General features: G+C 40.2%; 1 protein-coding gene across 2 annotated transcripts; it reads right to left on the minus strand.

Annotated features, from left to right (window-relative positions):
• Positions 1 to 384: 384 nt before the first annotated feature.
• On the minus strand, positions 385 to 12,647 carry scrn2 (secernin 2). Of its 2 annotated transcripts, none has more exons than XM_084380992.1 (9): positions 12,471 to 12,647; positions 11,673 to 11,835; positions 10,542 to 10,723; positions 9,838 to 10,037; positions 6,363 to 6,578; positions 6,089 to 6,254; positions 3,636 to 3,816; positions 1,445 to 1,601; positions 385 to 763 (listed from the first exon to the last, which is right to left on the minus strand). In XM_084380992.1, the coding sequence occupies exons 2-8, from the start codon at positions 11,832 to 11,834 to the stop codon at positions 1,449 to 1,451; spliced, it is 1,260 nt and encodes a 419-aa protein (XP_084237118.1). In that variant the 5' UTR covers position 11,835; positions 12,471 to 12,647; the 3' UTR covers positions 385 to 763; positions 1,445 to 1,448. The 2 variants fall into 2 exon arrangements, with proteins under 2 accessions (XP_084237118.1, XP_084237119.1); XM_084380993.1 differs by lacking the exon at positions 12,471 to 12,647 and adding an exon at positions 11,957 to 12,129.
• Between the last annotated feature and the right edge of the window lie 10,088 nt (positions 12,648 to 22,735).

Genomic DNA, 22,735 nt, shown 5'->3' on the forward strand with positions numbered 1-22,735 from the left:
CTAGATGCTATGTTTGGCGGACAACAAACACTGCAATACTTGTGCAATCACTTATTTTACATTATATACATACATTACATTATATATTTTGAATTAATTTAAATTCTTTTGTATAAATCTGTTTTAATTTTGACATTAAAGGTTTTTTTTTTTGTAAACACATTAAAAGGGGAAAACATCCAAGGGGGAGAATACTTTTAATAGGCACTGTAATTAGAGATGACCTTTTACCCCATGCACACTGAACCACTAAGCCAGCCATAAAAGGCTTTTGGTAAATCTTTTTAGGGTATTAGTCCGGATGGAGGGCTGAAATGGAGAGAATTACCAATACCTACGGCTGCACCACTTGGTGGCCAGAAAGCTCACAACATACTCAGGACAGACTATGCACATTCTTTATTAGATCATTTCTACAGGTAGCCATCAAATGACAACCCATTTATTTGCAACAACAAACAAAATGTTCAACAAAAAGCCATATTCACAGTATTTGTGCAACTTCACACAGCTCTACATGGGCGCCTGTGCAGTCTACATCATTACACTCACTAATGAGGTGCAGCCATTGCTCCCTGGGTGAAACAGATGATTAATATGCTCCAATCACAAGTGCAGGTTTGACATTGATAATGATGGAATGGTGTCAGAGATGTTTGTTGTGTGAGTGAGGCAGAGGCCCATCAGACGAGAAACAGAGTTTCTGTCAGTCCCAGGGCCTTCTCCTGCAACTGCGAGTGCTAGGGATTTCCACCTGAGGGCGCTGTAACAGAGGACAGTTAAACACAGCAAACGTTAAGGACTAATTTAGCTTTGCTGAGAACACATTCACAATCAAACTTACACAAGTGTTAGAGCGGCAGACACACACTTTAAGAGACACCAGAAACTTGTAAGAATCACAACTTTCAGGTTCTCATAAAAGCTTTGATCTTACTGAGTAATCTTGTGTTTGTTTTATGTGATTTACTCTTCAGGAACATTGTCAAAGAGTTGCTGGCTTATGCCAAAAACATACTTAGCGGCTGTTAAAGGATCATGATCAGGTTTGTCCAGATTTCAGTAGTAAAAGTTGTTCTGGCGGCTCTGGCTGGCCTCACACTCAGTTAGGCATGACATTTGAATCCTTTGTTCCTGCAGCCTGTTCCTCTTTCACAGACATACAGACTCTCACTGATCTTGAATATTAGCATAACATTTGTTTTGAACCAGATGGGATTATTGAGTGTGTTCTTGGACTGCTGACAAAGCAGAGCTCTCCACCTTTCTAAGGTGCTTTCTATGCCATTTTCTTAGATCCTGACCCTATATGTACAATATATTCTATAACATGTAGAGTTACTGAAAGTCATAACCTGTATTATTATCATAGTCATGCATATTCAACAACCGGAACACATTAATGCACAATGCAACACCAATTAGAGCTCCTGAAGCCTCCCACCTCCTCACTGGTAGAACTTAATTTCTGTGTCCACGCAATCGAAAAACAAGTCCCCCAGTTCTTCTCCTGGTATCTCTCCATTCAGCATGGCTGAGATCTCACTCAGACACTGTGACTCCAGCTCCCTCAGGATCTCATGGATAGCCAGACCCTCGTCCTGACAGAGAGGAAAAGACAGATGTCAAAACAAAACCTGGGTCAAATAGTACACACTTGTACGTTTAAACCTGCTGAAGCAGTGCAGTCGTTTCACTAAATCCAAACCTGGTCAAGAATCTGTTTGCAAAATATGTATGTTCATTAACAAGAATCCAGATCCCACTCCCTAACTTTTGAAAGTCTGAGTTTAATTGAAACAGATGTGTGTGGTAGGAGGCGCAGACTTAATGACAACAGTCGCACACCTACTCTCACACAACTCCATTTCCTCTACAGACTAATCTGGATCTCTGGCTGCTCACAAAAAACGCACCAATAGTTGTGTCCCAATTCCATACTACATACTGATAATATACAGTGTGTAATATATACTAACGCTATGTTACTGCCCTCACCCCCTGGCCTTATGGGGACGTAACAATCACAAAATGGGAAATACATGAAAGTTTCATAAAAGCTAGTAAGTTGATTGTGATTGTTCTCTCAGACTCTGCTTCCAAGTGAAAAAGAAACGTGTATGCACATTTTTAAGCCAGCAGGGTGAAGTCCTTGAATTGTTGTGGGTGAAGTCATGACAGCTTGCCAACCAAGGAAAGCCCTTTGCTGATGAATAGTAAAGCTGAAAGCCACATAAAAGCTAGTAAGTTTAACTTGAGTCCACTTTTTTGTAATATTGCAATTAGAAGTTTGAGCTTTGTATATTTTTACCCCTTTTTCTGTTTCTCATCAATGTATTAATTCAATTAATTTAAAGTAACGTTAGAAAGCAAAAATATCTCATTAATCTATTACAAATAAAAGGTTTAAGTCATAAGTAATAAAACAAACCATTGCTTGATTAAGTACACTCAGACTACTGCAGCCCGACTTGGTCTGGTAGCTTAAAGTGGCAAATGTTAGCAACCTTTAGGTAGATATTAATGTGAAACTGACATTATTCAGTCAAATCGCTGACTTCAGTATATGTTACTACTTGTGCTAAGGTTCGGTATGTTTTAAAGTTAATTGTCACTTGTGGCCATATTGGCCGCTGTTCAGCCAAAGATTATATTCCAAGAGTAAATACATGTGGCAGGCTAATTGGTCCAGTAGGTGTCACGGGCCACAGCCAATATAAGTAGGAACCATTAATTGAGGGACAGGTGTTTCTAGACGGAGGAGATCATATAGTTTTTTGACCACAATGCTGGGCCACGTCACGCTAGGTAAATGCAGCACATGTATCGGTGAAATACTGTTCTGTTGGATGTTTATGGACACGGGTTTATGTTTTCCTGCATGTGTTTCATTGAAGAACGTAAAGGTGAGAAATAAACCTTTGCATCAAAGAGAAGAAGAAAGGATTGGGACTCTTGTTTTCACTAGATACTACAGCAGCTGGTTAAAGATGGCGTGCTTAAGTTTTTCACTTTTCACAGTATGAATGCATCACAATTAAAACACTTTGAACTTGTATGTGGTATGAAAATGGGAATTTGGTCACTATAGCACCTGAAAATAGTGTATATATCTGTAAATAGCAGACCGGCCTACTGTGACTGTCAATTCATTTTATGCTACCTAAATTATAACATGATAAGCTCAATGGAGGTTAAAATATGTGTACTTACCATATGTGACACTGATTCAATAAAAAAACACAAGTCAACTCAGACAGGACAGTCTGCTGAACGGCTTCAATGGAAAATATGACTTTGTTCTGAAGCACGAATAGCAATCTCATGTTGGTCTTTGGTTGCACATTGTAGTTATGATTGAAACCCTGCTCTTCAAGTTTGGATGTGCAGCATGTTTTTGTTTAGTCTCACGCCATGTGTCTTGTCTGTACTAACTGTGAAGTCCTGTCATGTTTTGCTCTCCACTGGGAGTGTCAGTCCTGAGCTGTGCAACTCGCCTGTAATTTATCAGCAACTGACCAAGTTCAACTCTCAGTAAAAATATTTGGATGTATAAGTGAAATGAATGTGAAGTTCCAGCTCTGCCGGGATCTAATCAGGACTAACATTGACCTAGGTCATCCATCAGTGCCCACCGGGTTGGTCTCCATGGTGTTGAGCGCCACCTGGTGGGCCTTGTACAGGTCATGTCTTCTGTCCACCTGGCTCTGAAAGCGTGGCTGCTTCCTGACAGGGTCATCTGCGCCGAACTGTGGAGAGACCACCCTCTGCACTGGGGTGCAACAGTCCGAGAAGACAAAAGGCTTGAATACAGACCTACCGAAGTACAGGTGGGGTGGGTTGACAGGGAGAGGAACAGGAAAAGAGAAACGAAGACTCAGAAACTCCCATCGACCCAAAGTGGACACAGAATGAAGGAAAAGCAAAGTCTAGGAGGGAAATAACACTGGAGTCTCACACCTTCATGTAATGTATGCATTTGAAATTGAAATGATATTTCAATAAAAATAAATTTAATGTAAACACATTTTGCTACAACCAATCAATCAGTTCAGCCATTTATACTCAAGTTGAGAGGTTCTTTTCTTGACTTTTTCCTGATTATTCAATTAACTTTTGGTGCTTATGCTACCAACTTGGTTTCTGATGCAACAAAAGTAAAACACATAACTTCTGTTGAAGTTTGTTTTTCCAGACGGAACCTACCACACACCAGGGGCCTCATTTATAAAAACGCATTTAGATTTATCCCTGACCTTAGTCTTAAGACCATTTCCAAAAGTTGTACTTAAATTCGATTCACAAAAAATGTTGAGCATAAAAAAAAGCCAATTTGTAATTTATGCACCTGTAATGAATAAATTAAAATGACAACACCTGCCTTGGTAATTCCCCTTATATAATGCCAGCACAGATGGTGGTTTAGTCAGGAGTAGCCTTGGACCAACAGACAAAATCATTTAGGATTGTAGGACTGGTCTGCCGCCATCCCAGAGCGTCAGTTTTTGATGAGTTGGGAGTGAGATTCAAACATTTTTTACAAGTAGGACCTTTAAAAAATATAGAAAATTCTTTATTTTACAGGGCCATTATTTCCAAATAATTTCTTGTAAGTCTCTTTGAAAAGAACAATATAACTTCATAATTTTCCATTTTTGTCCTTCTCCACACAGAAACAAAGATCAAAGACTGATGTTTTAATCTGTTTAGTGAGTTTATCATCAGTTTTCCCGATAGACCTGCCCGCATTTGAACCCAAGTATATATCTTTTCATTTTTAACCTATTTTTTGAAATGTTATTCTTGTATGTGTATGTACATGTATGTTGAATTGTATGTTTGTCTGTAGACGACAGTCACATTTCTTTTCAACTCATATGCCCTGCAGCGACCAAAAATATCAAGGTAATGCTGGCTTGGCATTGGTAATTGCTTTGAAGTATGAAATAATCACTCTCTATTTTCCCTATGATTTATACCACTGCATGCTCCTACAGTGAAGAAAGACCATGGAATGATTGGCTGTGTATAATGGGGCATTACCAACATACACAGCCTGGCCAAAAAAAACACCACCTGGATTTAACTAAGCAAATAGGTAAGAGCCTTCCATTGGATAATTACTGCAGTGATTAATACTTGTCAGCTGGCAACAGGTTATTCAACCCTAACTGATGCAGCGAGTAGCTTCTCATTTCTTAAACAACCATGTCAGAAGACATATCCTGAGGTCATGGAAAAGATGTTACTCTGTTTCAGAAGGTCAAATTATCGGCCTGCATCAAGCAAAGAAAACAACTAAGGAGATCGCTGAAAACTGGGTTAAGAACTGTCCAACACATTATTAAAACCTGGAAGGACAGTGGTGAACCATCATCTTCAAGGGAGAAATGTGGTAGGAAAAAATCTCGAATGAACGTGATCGGAGATCACTTAAACGTTTGGTAACATCAAATCATCAAAAATCAACAGTAGAGCTCACGACTATGTTTAATAGTGTAAGTAAGAGCATTTCCACACGCACAATACAACGAGAACTCAAGGGATACAGCTGTGTAGCCTTAAGAAAACCACTTATCAGTGAGGATAACCAGAGAAAAAGGCTTCAGTTTGCTAGGGAGCATAAAGACTGGACTCTGGATGGAAAAAGGTCATGTGGTCAGATGAGTCCAGATTTACCCTGTTCCAGAGTGATGGGGGCATCAGGGTGAGAAGAGGGAGGATGAAGTGATGCACCCATCACGCCTAGTGCCTACTGTACAAGCCTGTAGGGGCAGTGTTATGATCTGGGGTTGATTCAGTTGGTCATTAGAGTGTAGAGGTATTAGAGTGTTGCTTTGATTTGGCCAGGCAGTGTATTTTAACCTTTTGCTTTCCTGATTTCTGAGAATTTCTAAGAGAACACCCAGAACAGCTCACACTTAGATAAAGTATGACTCTGCTTCAACAGGAGTTAAATTTGTGATACAAGGTTTTCCAATATTATTGCAGTGCTGCTTATTTAGAACAGCAAGTGTAATGTTAATGGATTACTGCAGCATTGTATTAACAGTATTATGAGGACTTCTTCGTTTAATCAGTGACATACCTGGAGGGGTCTGGGGTGGCAGTGAACAAGTGGATGCAGGGCAGGCTGGTGTCCCTGGGCAGGACAGACACCATGCTGCCTGTGGTGCGGAAACCTCCAGAATCCATGCAGATGCCGCTGGGCTTGTCCCTCAGAATGGAGATCATCACCTCTGCCGTCACTGAGCCTGACACCAGAGACAGTGCAAAAGTGTAATAGAGAAGTTCAGTCTTAAAGTGTTCTGTCAGTGATGTCCAAAGGCATTCTGGGAAATATGGGAGTGGGGCAACCTCACCATCATGTTGCTGGAGCAGCTCTGTGCCTCCCTTGTAACGCTGTTTGGCCAGCTCCATCCTGGCAGGAGGGTTCTCTGGGCTGAACACCTGAGAGAAGTTGAACTCTCCTTCACCGTCCCACCAGCCCTGAGCCTGGGCAACGCTCCGCAGCTCCGGATGCTCTGCCGAGACCTCAGCACCGATCGTCAGCTGGTTGGAGATGTTCTTCACACCCTCTGAGAAGAGAAAGTGGCTGTTAGCATTTGAAGACGCCATGTTAAAAACAAGTTTTATTGCAGTTTCAGCACTTAAACAATCATATTCACAACTTTGACTGCATTTTTTTGTCAGCAAAAAAATCAAATGAAAATAAAAGGATAAAGATACGACAGAGTATTAGTACGACGGAGTATTAGGGCCACATTGAGGGGGGAAAAAAATCACAAACTTCGAGAATAAAGTCGTAATTTATGAGAATAAAGTCGTAATTTATGAGAATAAAGTAGTAATTTATAAGAATAAAGTCGTAATTTATGAGAATAAAGTCATAATATTACGAGAATAAAGTCGTAATATTACGAGAATAAAGTCGTAATTTATGAGAATAAAGTCATAATATTCTAACCTGTTGTTTTAGAGGAAGACAGTTGGTAAAATGAGGGCCGTGGAGGATTTTGTGGAGTTGTACTTTAGGATAGGTTTCACAAACAAGGAGATACTTAATCTTTTGGCACATCAGCATCATATCATCATAAGTATTAGGACTTTAAAAAGACTATGCAAGAAAATGCATCTTTTCCAGAGACATATCTTTTAATAACTTCACAAGTAAGTAAACAATCAGAATAAAATCTCTTCATACAAAGATCTGCAAGTGACCTCAAAAAAACCAATGTCTTTGGCTTACTTTTGTAATCCATGACAACTTGATCACAAATGATCAACACGTATGTTCTGTAAACAATAATAACCTTGCTTTGATCACAACAGATCAATACATTTTCTGTAAACAATAAAAACTTTGGTTTGATGCAAACACATCAATACATTTTTCGACTTTATTCTCGAAGTTTGTGATTTTTTTTTCCCCTCAATGTGGCCCTAATACTCCGTCGTATATTAGGGCCACATTGAGGGAAAAAAAAATATCACAAACTTCGAGAATAAAGTAGTAATTTATGAGAATAAAGACGTAATTTATGAGAATAAAGTAGTAATTTATGAGAATAAAGTCGTAATTTACGAGAATAAAGTCGTAATTTACGAGAATAAAGTCATAATATTACGAGAATAAAGTCGTAATTTATGAGAATAAAGTCGTAATTTATGAGAATAAAGTCATAATTTATGAGAAAAAAGTCGAAGTACTTAAAACGGAAGTAGGTCGATTGAATGGTTGTGACAAACAGGTGATCAGATTGTTTACAGAAGTATGTTGATCTTGACAGGTTGCTTATTGTTTACAGAAAAATGCACTGATGTGTTTGCATCAATAAAAGTTTTTATTGTTTACAGAAAATGTATTGATCTGTTGTGATCAAAGCAAGGTTATTATTGTTTACAGAACATATGTGTGGATCATTTGTGATCAAGTTGTCATGGATTACAAAAGTAACTTCGACTTTATTCTCGAAGTTTGTAATTTTTTTTTTTTCCCTCAATGTGGCCCTAATACTCCGTCGTAAAATACACATTTCAGTGGGAAATATTAATTGAGTGGCCTTCACAACTTATCACTATTCTTTATGTTTTGTTAAGAAGTCTCTTAATTGTAAATATCTGAAAAAGTCTGTGTGTGGAAGCATGAATTCCTCCCTTAACTGTGCAAAAGATTTAAGACTTCTGGACGTAAGGAGTTGAAAATGTTACCTTTTAAAAGCAGACAGTCTCCTGTTTGTGAGTCCAACATGTTTGAAATTTTACAAATAGTAAGCCAGAAGCATGCTGTTTATGTAAGGCATGCTCGTTTGTATTTGCATAGACACCGAGCAGAGAAGCTTGCAAGGTTTATCTCCTCTTGACAGAGTGATCCAACCCTGACGAATAAGCATCTCTTTACCACAATTTCAGGATTCCCAGACACATCTCTATAAGCTGTGGTCTCATGTTGAAGAATGAACAAAGAGATCTGAATGGGCTTTATTTACTTTGCAGTTTAGCTTCCCACATTAAAGAGCTAGTGTGAGTTTGATGTAATGTAAGTATGGATAAAATCGTATGGATTTTCAACACTCCTTTGTGGTTTGTTGTTGATTTGTTTTTTAAGGCTGATTAAGCAGCTGAACACTCTATGCATAACTTTGGTCTAATTTAGCGTTAGCTCTGTAAATGCTTTTAGCCATAGAGCAGTGTGACAGATGTATCCTGTGAGTCGGCGCACAACTATCTCAACAGCTACTGAACAGACTCTGATGATCCCTGACATTATATCTTGTGCCACCATCAGGAAAAAGTTCTATTTGAACGGTACATTGGTTTATAACCAAATACATAAAGAACACAGATTCCCATAAACCTCATCTGTACTTTGTGTCTGGTGCTAGTTAGCCAATCTTAAACTAAGTAATTGATGTTTGTAAACACTATACCGGCTAAACAGCAACATATTAGCATTGACAGTGTGATAATGTTAGCATATAGCTCAAAACACCCCTGTGTCTAAATACAGCCTCAGAACTACAAAGGTCTAAAATCCATCCTTTTTTAACTCATTCACTACTCCTTATATCAGACCTATTAAACTGGCGGCCCACGAGCCAAATTTGGCCCATTAACAACCTCGTTCTGGCCCTTTGATCATTTTATTATGAGACTAATTGAAGCATGCGTTAGTTATGTAATGTTAGTTATGTAATGTTAGTTAGTTCACACACACATGCACACTTAGCTAAAGCTTCACTTAAGCAGGTGAATAATACACGAGTTTCGTACTTATTGAAGTCAAACAGCTGTATGTTGGGTATTGCAATATGGCGTGAACAAATGGAGGATATAAATATATCAATGAGTAAAAACCGAACTTTAATCCATACAAAGTTTGTGTGCCACTTTAAATTAGACGAAAAACAGCGAGCACAGATGGTTGTTCAGCATGAGCAGGACAAACATGAGGTCTTTACAAGACCAGCAGCAGCCTTAAAGGTGGAATATGTAAGAACTTTAGTTGAAAACATTCAAAAATTTGACATTATGCTGTCTATGCACTGTGTTCCAGAGATATCTACTGAAGTTAGCATGCTAACTAGCTAGCCCCAGCTCATCCCGGTCCAAAGGTCCTGCGCTAACACTCCCGTGGTTTAGCAGCAGTTAGTGGTTACTTTGGTGATATGCTCCGCCTGTATTTGAGTATGAATTCGACAATAGGCCAATTTCCTACATACTGCACCTTTAAGTCACTGAATTATATCTATAGTTCTGCATACATTAACAGCTCAGCAGCCACTGAACCAAATAACCATCTAGATTATACATGCACGCTTTACAATGCAGCCTCACCTGTGACCTTCTGCGCCGCCCACAGCCTTCCAGCTGTTTCCAGGACCCAGGCCTCGTTGCGGTCCACCAGGAGGAAGGTGTTGTGGTAGCTGAAGGGCTCGGGATCCTCCCTGCACGGCCCCCCTTGACCATGCTGCTCCAGGAGGCCGGTGATCACCGTGAGCGCTGCCCAGGCACTGTCACCACGCTCCAACCCCAGTCTGATGATCCAAAGTCATGCCGGGTTACTTCAAAATGTAAAGTCTTAGTTTCCTCTATACAAGGTCTTAATGTTATTAATAATATTATTATTTATTAAAGTCTTGCATTGTTATGTATTTAGCTACTTTTACTTCTTTATCAGTTTATAGCTGGATCAGTTAGTCTTTCCAGCTAACCATGAAAACTGGTTTAGTTGTTGTTTACACCCTCATCTTTGAATATGTTTAGAAGGAAATGCTACTCTAAGTGCCACGCTCCAACAGTACTTGCTACACCTGTCATAACATGCTCGTGACAATCTACACACCCTCCTGATCAAAGCCTGAGAGGATTGAACTAATGCTTCCACTGAATATCCAATATTCAAACTGCTCTGAAAGAGGATGCAATAGTTGCTCTGATCAGCCCTGAAGATTATGTTTTCTTTATTGCTAAAATTGGATAAGCTGTTTATTATCCATATAGTGGGGTTATTAAAGTATCAAAATGTTTTCAGTGCTCACCGGACAAGGTCCATGCCCAGCAGAGCCTCACCAGGGGTGACGGGCTCTCGGGTCCAGACAGCCTCATTCCCAATACAGACTCCCTGGTCGTTGGCTCCCATTTCAGCCCCCCACATCCAGGCAGGCTTGCTGAGGATGACAGCATGAGTGTGCTCCACCTGAGGGATCTGGATGTATGTGCACTGCAGACGAAATGAATGAGTGAGAGACAGTTAACATTAAAGGAACAGTTCACCCCAAAATGAATTTTCATCTACTTCAGTTGTTTAGAAGAATGCCGCAACACTGTTTTGCTGTGAAGGTCCCGAAATATTTTGTGGACTATGAGATTTCACCCGACTTTCCATCGGCAGGGGGGCGAGTAGATAATGACTGAATTTTCATATTTGGGTGAACTTTCTAAGATATATCAATGCAACAATTAAATCCATTCAGAATTAACAGTAATTAAAGAGAAATAGTTATATTATGATTTTAAAGTACCGCTGGTGATTTTAATTTGGGTTTAATTTGCCCAGGCTCCAAAATAGCTGCCTGTATGAATGCAGTTCAGTTGGTAGACTAAAAACAATGACAATGTTTACCTTTAAAAAAACTTAACAGCAGCATCTCTTACAGAGACAGCATGAGACTGTATGGAACAAGCTGTCAACAGCTTGCTTAGGGACTTTTTCTCTTTGACTTTACCTGAAGACACAGTGTTATCCTGAGTGACACTGACACAGTCCAACTGATTTTATATGTATGTATAATGTAACTGTTAATGATGCATCTCAGAAACAGATGTGTCAAAAACTGCATGACTGAGAGGTGAACAGGAGGAGGGGTTTAATCAGTGGGTTTAAACTTTCACTTCCTTCCCCTTAAACATTAACAGGAAAGAAAGAATGTTACCACATAAAGGCCCCGTGTAAATATTAACTATTCTGTTGCAGACAGACTTATTGCAAATAATAATCCATTGTACCATGAGCAGAAATATTATTTGAATCTTTTTATTCTGAATTCTTTTTCTGCAGTGCACCAGACTGTGGGAGTGCACAGTGTTTCAGTCAACCTGTGCATTTCAGTGATGCCTGTTTGTTTGTGTGTCTGGCGGTGTGAGACTGTGGGAGTCCAGGGCTGCTTTACCTCCTGCATGGAGCCTGGAGGGTGAGACGCTGCGGGGTAGTGCGCCACCTCCTGCACCTCATCCCGGGGACGGTCGGAGTTCTTCCCGAAGATCACATGCTCATCGCGGGAGCCAGGGGGCAAGGAAACAAAACAGTCACATGACGTGGGAGCCTGTGCCATCCTGCAACAGAGAAAGAGCCAAATAACGTGTGGGCAGCAGAAGTGTCTGTCAAACCAAGTAACCGCCTCGTGTAAACAACCTGAGTTAAACTAATCGTCAGGGTCTGACAATGTGACGACACCTTTTCTGACCACATGTGTAGAGTCAGGAGGAAGACTCCTTCCCTTCCCCACCCAGGCTCTGTGCAGAAAGTCAGATTGAGCCGGTGCACTGCCCATCCCTTTCACCCGGGGATTAGGAAGGCAGTCTTGTGCGAGCACTTTATTGACTGTAATCTGCACAAATCCGACCGCCACGTTGCTCTGTTACCCCCCCCTCGCCTCGCCTCGCCTCGCCTCGCATTTGCGACCACGAACACGCTTTCATGTCGGGAAATTATGTCGCCAAAACACGGCTCTGGTCGCAGATGTAGCCTGTGGCGGAGCTCGGTGTGAGAGCAGTGCCTGTCCCAGAGATAAGGCCCGGCGCAGCGCACCGGCGCTCCCCGGCTCTTTCCGGAGCAGCGTCGCGCCTGTCGCGGCGTGTCATTCCGCCTTTCTCGGGGGGTTTAGTTAAAAGGAGGAGGGGAAGTTCAAGGCTAATAGTCCGTAAACTAGAGCTAGTGTGTGCGTGCTGCTGGTGTGGAAAATGTTTACCTTTTTTTTTTTCAATGGTGAGAGCGGACGGCTGGCTGCGAGAAGGCAGGTTGTGGATAGCGGGTCACGTGACCGAGAAATCCAAAGGTATGTACTTAAAGGTCTCGTCTCGTCTGGCCACAAGCACAGCTCACCGTCTCACACAGGCGTCCGGTCCACACCTGTGGAAAGCTGCACAGCAGAGCCCGGCTGATGATGATGCAGCTCTTCATCATGAGTCGGCCTCACAGCCAAGACTGGTTTGAAATCAGTCCATGAGAATCATGTTTCATAATCCTGTGCTACTACTAAAAAGTTGACATTAAACACAGACTTTGTTTCTTCTTCTTCTTCTTCTTTATTTCTGCCCTTTCACCACTTCCACTGTATAAAAATAAGAGCGTATAAAACTGTAATTATATGCAAAGTATTTGTTTCATCATAGTTGCTGATTATCAGCTTCAGGTAAACTCATGAGTTCATGTCTGTGTGACTCAAAGTGATGAGCTGGACAAATGTCTTACCTTGCATTCGCTAAAGTAAACAAGTTCATATTTGTAATAAGTTACGGGCAGCGCTGCGAACTGAGCCTCAGGTCCAGTTCACTGGCACATGAGAGTACGACTGGGCCTGTAACAGCTGTTCTTGTCTTTTGTAGCTCTGGAGGGAACCTTACAAAGTTTGAGAAAAATAACCCTTGTGATGTCATCAGGGTTTGATTGTATAGCGTTGCATTATGGGAAATGTAGGATCCTGTGTTTCAAGAGCTCAACACATACTAGAGAAAGTCAGAACTTTGATTCTGACCATGCATTAAAAAGTACTAACTGAGGGTCAGGGTGAGTGTTTAGGTATAGACATGGATTCCTGTATATTTGTTGATAAGTTGTTGTGTATGTTGGTATCTATTTTCAATTAAAGGTAGACCTCTGTCAATTTTATGTATTTTCTAATTTGTTATAGAATTAATAAATTATCAAATTAATATACCGTTATACAACGAAGGATTGTACAATGAAATGATTATTATTCCCTTTACGCTCCTCACAAAGACAGAATTATATAAATGGATGCTTAAATAATAAGTAATAATAAGTTATAATTATAAAACTACTTTTTTTCTATCTTTATGCCTTTTTTTTAATTTTAATTCACGTATACCTATACTTGTACCTTACTTTGTAGTCTACTATTACAAAAGAAAGCAGCAAATGGTCTGCAAACTAAAAAGACAAAACCAGTCCGTCTGAAGGGTTTTTATATAACCTGGCAACAGAAAAGTTGTTCTTATTAATGGTTTATAAGTGATGAAAAAGCAAAAGAAATGAGTGATAAAAAGCATTTGTGAAAAACAAAAGGTTAGTTACAATTTTTTTAATATAAAGTACTTCTTATATTATTTATTTCTGGATTCTTATTATAACTGATGCACAGTGTTAATGTTAGCAGCAGTGGAATTGATTTTGGCTGCTTTTTACACTGTTGGGTCATTTAATCTATGATACTGCATTATATTTTATCAGATGATTCTATGATTTGGATGAAAATGTAATTATATCTGTCAAATAAATGTAGTAATGTTATATACAGTCTTGTATACTATACCTGTAAAGAACATGTTTATCATGGCAGTTTTCACTTCCAATGATTTCTACAGCTCTCATGTTTCTGTGGTGGAATGAGAGGAACACAAAATACTTTGTCACAAAAACATTCATGAAGTTTGGTTCAATAATTAATTTTTTATAGGTCTTCTGAAAATGTGACCAAATCTGCTGGGTCAAAGCTATACATACAGTAATTCTGATATCTGGTTAAATGTCTCTTGGCCATTTTCACCTCAGTTAGGTGCTTTTGATAGCCATCCACAAGCTTCTGGTAGTCCTCTGGATGAATTTTTAACCACTCCTCTTGATAGAATCAGTGAACTAAATTTGTTGACTTCCTGGCACGGACTTGTTTCTTCAGCACAGTCCACATGTTCTCAATGGGTTCAAGTCAGGACTTTGGGAAGGCCACTCCAAAACCTCAATTCTAGCCTGACTGATCCGTTCTTTTACCACTTTTGCTTAGTGTTTGGGATCATTGTCCTGTTGGAACATCCAACTGCACCCAAGACCCAATCTTCTGCTGATGATTTTGGGTTTTCCTGAAGAACTTGGAGATAATCCTCCTTCTTCATTATTCCATTTACTTTCTTTAGAGCAGCAGATCCACTGGCAGCAAAAACAGCCCCACAGCATAATACTACCAGCACTATGCTTGACAGTAGGTCTGGTGTTCTTGGAGTTAAAGGCCTCACCTTCTCTCCTCCAAACATATTGCTGCTCATTGTGGCCAAACAACTGAATCTTTGTTCATGTGATCAGCAGCAAACTTCAGTCGAGCTTTAAGGCGCCACGTCTGGAGCTTCTGTCTTGCACGGCAGCCTCTCAGCTCATGTTGATGTGAAACACACTTGACTGTGGACTCTGACACCTGTCTTCCAGCAGCTTCTAATTCATTGCAGACTTGCTTTTTGATGGTTTTTGACTCTTGACCATCCTGACCAGTTTTCTCTCAGCAGCAGGTGATAGTTTGTGTTTTCTTCCTGATCGTGGCAGTGACACAACTGTGCCATGCACCGGCTGTTATCAATCAGAATCAGTCAGAAGAAGTGAAGAGGCCATGCTACGAAGCAAATTTGTTTCACACAACTTTATACATCACCAAAATTGGTCATTCAGTTTGTTGTATGTGTATTTTTGAGCCAGCAGATTTGGTCACATTTACAGAAGATCTATAATAAATTCATATTTGAACCAAACTTCATCAGTGTTGTTTGTCACAAAGTAGTTTGTGTTCCTCTCATTCCATCACAGAAAAATGAAAGAAGAAATCATTGGAACTGAAGACTGCGTTGATATATATTTTCTTTACAAATGTATGTAAACTTTTGACCACAACTGCAAGTTTCTTGTGCAGTCCAAAGAGTCTTCTCTTTTCCGAGGAGTCACAGTTTTTGGCACAGTGAAAACCACACTACTGCTTTTAACCAGTACTCTAGATCCCATGTTGGCTAATCAGTGTAATTAAAGTTGGGCGAATTCCTGTGTGTCAGTGGGTTTTATCGAGTGGGCGTCTCCCATCACTGGTGTTTCATTGAATTATGTTGCTGACACTTCCTGTCTGTGGCTCAGTCTCTCCAGACACACACACACACCTCCCAACACCTTCCACCTGCTTGTTGCACTTTATCGTAAATGATTCATTGCATGTTTGTCCACAGTTTGAGAAACCTGTCTCTGAGATTTCTGTCTCCACCCTAATACAGTGGAAGTGAATTGATTTATTATTTAAAAATTAAATCTAAAAATCATTTTGAAATGTTTTTAAGGAAGAAAAATCCACAGCAACATGTCATAAGCAATGTCCCTGCTACACTGTATGATATTGGTTCTGGTGTCTGTTTCTGTAAAGACACATTTGATTCTTTTAAGTACCATTTTCAGCCTTGCCTGGTTCCATGCCTCTGAATTTCTGCCCAAGCCTTGAATTTATTAATTTTCAGAAATTCAACATGTCTTGTTGTGCTCATTGCTTGTATTCACGCAAGAATCCTAATTATATTTGTCACCTTCCTGAGAAAAACCCTTTGGACTGTCCCGGGAAATCCGACCTGAGTTCTTCACAAAGAAATTCTCAGTCCAGCAGCATAAACAACTTAAAACAAACCATCCACAGGCTTGTATAGGCAACCAAGAGAGACAGGGAAGGTGTCATTTTTCACGTCACTTATATATATCTATATATATGATAGAAAGTGATTAATATAAATGACTACAAATTGTTACATGGAGCCCCTTTAAAGCTGCACTCATCAATATTTTTATAGTAACAATGGATCAAATAACTGCACGCAATATAAAAGACATTGCTTGTAGTGACAATACCACGGACGGCTATTACATGACTCTGCAGCTCCATCTGGTTCAGTTTTATGGCTTGCATTCTTACTGTTTTGATTCACTCTTACCGCTGTAACGCTTAATTTCCAGCAGCAGGAAGCAGCTGTTTTACACAAAAAAGCTCCATTAAACTCCACTACTTGCCTCGCACCAAAAGTCAAAATTAGCGGCTAGCTAGTGAATATAATATAAAAAAGAGAGTTAGTATTAGACTGGAGATTCATCAGGTGGCCAGAAACACCAATCCCAGTAAGTGCTAATCCTGTATACATCTTTTGGATGTAAGGCAATTCCAAGCGCTGTGCAGGGGCCTAGAAATACATTAAAAACAAAACATTGAGAAAATATCATCTGCTGCCTCAAGTGGCCAATTTGTAGCACCACCTAATGTTGCTAACGTTAACATTGCTAGCACTAGCTAACATTAACATTGATAACTCTAGCTAGCTGATGTAAATGATGCTAACACTAGCTAGCTTACATTAGGGCAGTACAGTAAGCTGGGTGTATACTGTAGAACTCAAGTCATTATTACATTTTTTTCTTACACAAACTGGCAACTACGAAGACTCATGATGCTGACGAAACATGGATGCCACATGATTGCAATGCAATGGCATTATACTATTGGCTGACAAACCTTGTAAGAAGCTGAAACCAACTATCAACATTTTTTGTAGATTAATAGGCCTAATTAAAAATCCTAATAATGTTATTAAGAAAAAGAGCACTTTTCAACAAGTTCTGTAGATGTGTTATTTAAAAAAAAATTGTCTACATAAAAATGTAATCAATATGTGTTTGCAGATTGTTTCGCTGCCACCAAGTAGACAAAATATGAATTAATCTAGCTGTAAAAAGCTGGCTAAAGCTAAATACTGATGTGCTGTGCTCACTGAAAATGACGTCCATAGAATTGATACATCACTCAGCACTGATTTGTTAACAGATCTAACACGAACATGATGTGAAGACTGAATAATGAGTAAAAACAGATTTAGATTTTAGTGTGAGCACTGCAAACAGAACTCCTTTCACTTCCACTGTAGTTGGGGTTTGAGGCAGAAAACTGTATGGTTTATTAATTGCTACAGGTAATAAATCACGTGTTTTCTAGTTACCTCATCCAATTGTCTAAACTGACAGTGTGTCTGTTCACAGTTATTTCAAGGTAATAACTCTGCTAACAATAGATCATAATGGATATGGTTCCTGTGAGTTCTCACTCCAATGGTATGAACCTGCCCAACTGCATTGTAGTGACTGACATGTCTTAGAAATGTCATTCCCAATGTAATAACCAGGCTGCTGTCATACCAACAGGTACTGCTAATCAATATGCATGTCAGTGGGCCCCCTTCTTAAAACTGACTCATGTGGCGTCTGTCAAGTTTTGGTGATGCATCAGTTTTATGGCAGTTGTGAAATAAGAGTTGACACGCACATCTGAGCTCAGAGGAAATAAGGAGCGCCAACCGAGCTGTTCCAAATGTTCAACTAAATGGTTGTATTTTGAGATTCGCCACCTGGACCCCACTGGTGTTCAGTTATGCCCAGATTTGTCGGAGGTGTTGAGTTATTTCTGAAGCAGCTTGGTGGTGAGTGGTGTTCACTTGTGGCTCAATAGGAATGCTGAAGGCAATGGGGCTGAATTCTTGAGAGATTTCTGAGAGGACAACCTGTTACCTGAACAGCACTCGTCTACTTCCACACCCTCCCCGGCCTTTCATCTCCTGTAGTGTGCTGACAAGCACCGCACATCCTGTCTGCCCTTACACACAAACAGTAAAAACACCATGAGAGGTAAACACCCACCTGAGCCAAAGGCAGACACACCCAAGTAAGAGCTAGCACACATGTACAGTACACACACACACACACACAACCACACACACACTCTGGCACAGAAACAAGCAGAGACAGAGTGAAACTACATCCACAAATGAAAAACAAACCTTGTAAATACACCAATAAATCAAATCATATTGGCAACAAACAGTAGTGTTGAATGATTAAGTGATTTTGATTTATGACGCAGATTAAATCAAGTAAAGATTGGCTATGGATTTGCTTTTCCTGTTAAAACATTTCTTTGATATTTAACATCAGTTCCAGTGTGGCGAAATGGCCGACCATTAGGAAAAAACTTGGTGTATGAAATTATGTCTGTCTGCGGCTGTCCACCCTCAAGTGGGAGCAAATAAGATGGTGTAAACCACACAAGTTCAAAGATTTCATCAACTTATCAACACTGTGTCTCAGCTCACTGGGATACAGTTGCATGGACAAGAGATCCACCATTCAGCTCGCCTGGTGAACTCACACATCAACACGTACGCACACAGTGCTAAGCCCAAGACCTCTCCTAGAGCCACACAGGCGTCGCGGCCCAGTTTGTAAGCCCTGCCATGTGAAGCGGAGGGCCGGCCAGAGGAAGATGAGGGGTGTTAAGAGACGGAAACAGCTGGTGAGAAGCCCAGAGGATATTAATCTGAGGGGGGAGACAGGATGGCAGGAGAGGCCGTCTAATAAAGCATGGTATTACTGCTGCAAAGGTGTGTGTATGTGTGTCTAAGTGTCTGTCTGTCTTCCTGGAGGATTACTAGTGAGCTAGAGAAAAAATGTTCGGTGTCTGTGTCCATCTGGCTACTGCCAACTTTATGCTCTACATTTAACAAGTTCCCGCATCTTTTAACAAATCTGAGCACATTTTTTAAAGATGTTAGGAAATGTGCGATCATCTCCAGCTCATCTGATAATTCCAGCGAGGCACATCTCAAGTTTTACAAACCTTCACCCACAAAAAACTGAGGGGTTTTTGAAAATTAGATAAAATAAAGCAATCCAAATTTTCTCTGAGCAATTAAAGTTCCGGTTAAAAGGCAGAGGTGGAAGATGGGAGGGGAAGCTGGGCGGCATCAGTCGCACAGACAGTAATGACGGCGCCACTGCTGTTTAACAATCAAAGATGGGAGGCGGGGGCTCACAAGGAAGTCTCTCCTCGAAAAATACAGGTGTTTGGTACAATCAAAGCGCAGCTTGCTGAAATGACTGGGTTTGAAGTTGAAAGGGGAGGCAGGGGGAGAGGGGGGCCGTTGTGGTGAGTGAGTGCCTGTATGAGAAAAAAAAGTGACTCAGAAGACAACTGTGGGCCGGTCTCTCCTCCGGGATTTTGAATAATTAACAAGGATAAGGAAGTTGACTACTAGGTGCTTACTGTTTACTTTGTTTGGATTTTTCTGCCTCTGGAGGGGAAGTAAGGCTTTAGCCGGCCTAGCTCTCTGGAGGCTGGCGTGTTGGCAGGAGGATTTGTCTGGGACACCGGTGTGGTTCCCGTGGGACTAGAGGCAAGTCAAACCAGACAGAGGACAGTGAATCAGAATCAGAACCAACTTTATATGGTGGGAATCTTGTATACTAAACACATTTCCTTTTAGGGTTAGTTAGTCCAAGTCATGCACACAGAAAAAACAACCACACAAGAAAACAGATTAATGTCTTGCGCAAATTATTTTGACCTTCAGGGGAACAAAAGCTTGCTCCTGACTAATTACTGTAATCAAAAATACAATAGATTCTAACAAGCAATGCTACAGTCTGTTCAGGGTGTGTAGGACATAGGACAGCCAAAACGTTCCAGCAGTAAGCAGTGATGAAGAATTCCTTACAGGAATGTCATTTAAACCAATTAAACAAATAGTTTTACATTTGGAGATAAGCTGATTTACTACCTTGACTAAAGACTATTACCAGAGTTACACTTCTAAAGCTCAATAATGAACTCATAACTGCTTGTTTGTTTGATCTGTACAAAAAATGAAGTGGGTGTTATGTGCTGAACTATTTACTTGGCTAGTCACGCTTCTTACTAACCCCTTTAAAAAATAGTTTTACACTCCAGGACATAACATGCTAATGTGAAGACACATTATGTTACTTTTGGTCAGAACCAGCCAGGCTGTTCCCCGCTGTTCTTCATTCTAAACTGGCTGTAGCTTCATATCTGGCGAACAAACGTAAGAATGGTATCAATCTTCTCATCTTACCCTCAGAAGAAAAGCTGCTAAGCCTAACTCCTAAAATGTTGGGTTTAAAAGGTCATTCTTGAATTAAGAAACTGTGGTTCGATAGGAAAAAAGTCAAATAACTTAAAGCTACGGGTGATAAGATTGTAAAAAACAAGCAGGAGCAAGCAAAATTTTGAAATTATCCAACTGCAAAAAAATCCTTCTCCTCCAGAACACATGAACAGGTACTGCACTGTAGCGCTCACTGCCAACAGGGAGATGTGTTAGCGGCTAGTTCACTAAGTACAACAAGCTCTCTTAGATTTTTTTGAATTGTAAAGTCATATATAAACAACTCTGTTAAATGAAACAATCATATAAACAGAAGTAAAATAGCCATTGCGAAAGTACCCCCGCCCGAGAAGCCACCCCTCACTGCCGTAGATGTGTGCTTTGTGCTAACATTGGTTGCTGATCGAGTCTGTTGCTGCCTCTGTTCTTTGGTCAACCACTCTGATCCTATTATGGTCCGTCTCAGTTGCACACACACACACACACACACACACGCACACATTAATACACACTGGAAAAGTTGCAAAATGTAAGAAAGGCAGACTGCGTTGGCATTTCCTCAGTCTGGTGTAATAGACACTATTGTCCCACTGCCGCTCACAACAACTCAAAATTAAAGTAGTAATGTATCCTTGACAAAATATTTCCACGAGCATTTATGTAGTTTTCAAATTTGATTTCTGGCTGTTTGTTCTAAAACTGCATTTGATTGACATCTGTAAGCACACACCTTAATTTCTCCAAACTTTACAGCACACTTATGACTTAATACTGAGTTCCAAAGAAGAGCACTGTTGGCACTCATTGTGTGTGTTTAATAGTGCGATCAGTGAGAAGTATCCTGTATGGGTGGATGGGTTTGGTCTCAACGGCATTAACACTTAAAGGTCAAAGGTGCTGCAGAAATATAAATAGATATTCCTTTAGATTTTGCTGGACTGAAGTCAAGAGTAAATGTCAGTAGTTCAGGAAAAGCCTCTTTGCAAGAGCATTAAGAGACCCGCGAACATTTTCATGTCCACACAGCATAAATTTTATACACAAAAAAAAAATGTGTAAGCAGTGACAGACATAAAAACTGTCAAACAAGCTATCCAAACACATTTAAATCATTAGGAGAATTTGTAAGCCCCCACTTGAAATTGCACTGTAATTAAATGTTATTAAGCAGTCTCTTTCTGATTGTGCTGCATTGTATTCATGAGGAAATATGCTTGACTATTTAAAGACTTTGGTAAACAACATTTAGACGTGGTGTGTGGTCTTCAGTTCAGTGGCCTGATCTTCCTCTATGTGTACAAGTACATTACACTGAAAGCTATGAGATACTGAGACATTATACTACCACCATTTTTTTTACTAAGTTTTACTTTGCCTGCACCATATGTGCATTAAAATCTAAGTATGTCTACATGTGTTTATATCCTTGCAGTTATTTCAGAAACGCTCTTTGATGTGATAAAATATAGCCGAGGTTTAGTACCGTTGCTGGTCAAGAATAGTGTTCGTGGAATCGACATCTCCTGATGATATGGAGTCTCTTTATGGCTTGAAGGTCCCATCAAGGTGCGTGCTCAATCAAGACTTTGTCAATATTTGCAGATCGCCCCGTGCTTCCATTATGTGACTGTCATGTAATAAGATCAAACTCAGCATTTGTAAAGTGCTGGTTCAGAGAAAGACGAGCAGAGGGGGTAGGAAGTCACTTCCCGCCGGCCTGTCTGTGGTCTGTGTTTTTCAGTTGATTTGAAGCCGCTCCACCAACATGCTGTGACAGGAAAGGAATTAACTCAGTGAGGAGACTAAATAAAAGAAAAAGGCCTCAAAGAAAGATGATGTTAAAAAACTATTAAATGTGTGATGCACATTCAAAGCCACTGCAGCCCATTAAACACCAACATATTACAACCCTCAGGAGCTGGGAAAAACTTAACATTTGGCAGGTACTGTAAGCCTTTTGTTGTAGTTCAATAGTCATAATAAACACATTTCATGCTAATGTGAGAAACTGTTTTCACTGACTGGTTCAGATGATTTGCAGAAGTGGGGTCTGTTTTTTGCAAGGTAAGATCTCCAGTTTTGTGTACAGTGCCCGGGCCAAACCACCTCTCAGGAGTGTCCGCAATCAAAGGATTTCCAGGTCTCAACTATCTGATTCACAGGCTGCAGTCACTGCACTAGTGCAACAGTGCTGTACAGTGTAAAAAAGTTGATCTTGATTTTGGTATCTCACCATAACCAAAAGGTGTGACATAAGCAT

The sequence above is a fragment of the Pagrus pagrus genome, assembly GCF_965226575.1.
Source record: "Pagrus pagrus genome assembly, chromosome: 2".
Taxonomy (NCBI): domain Eukaryota; kingdom Metazoa; phylum Chordata; class Actinopteri; order Spariformes; family Sparidae; genus Pagrus; species Pagrus pagrus.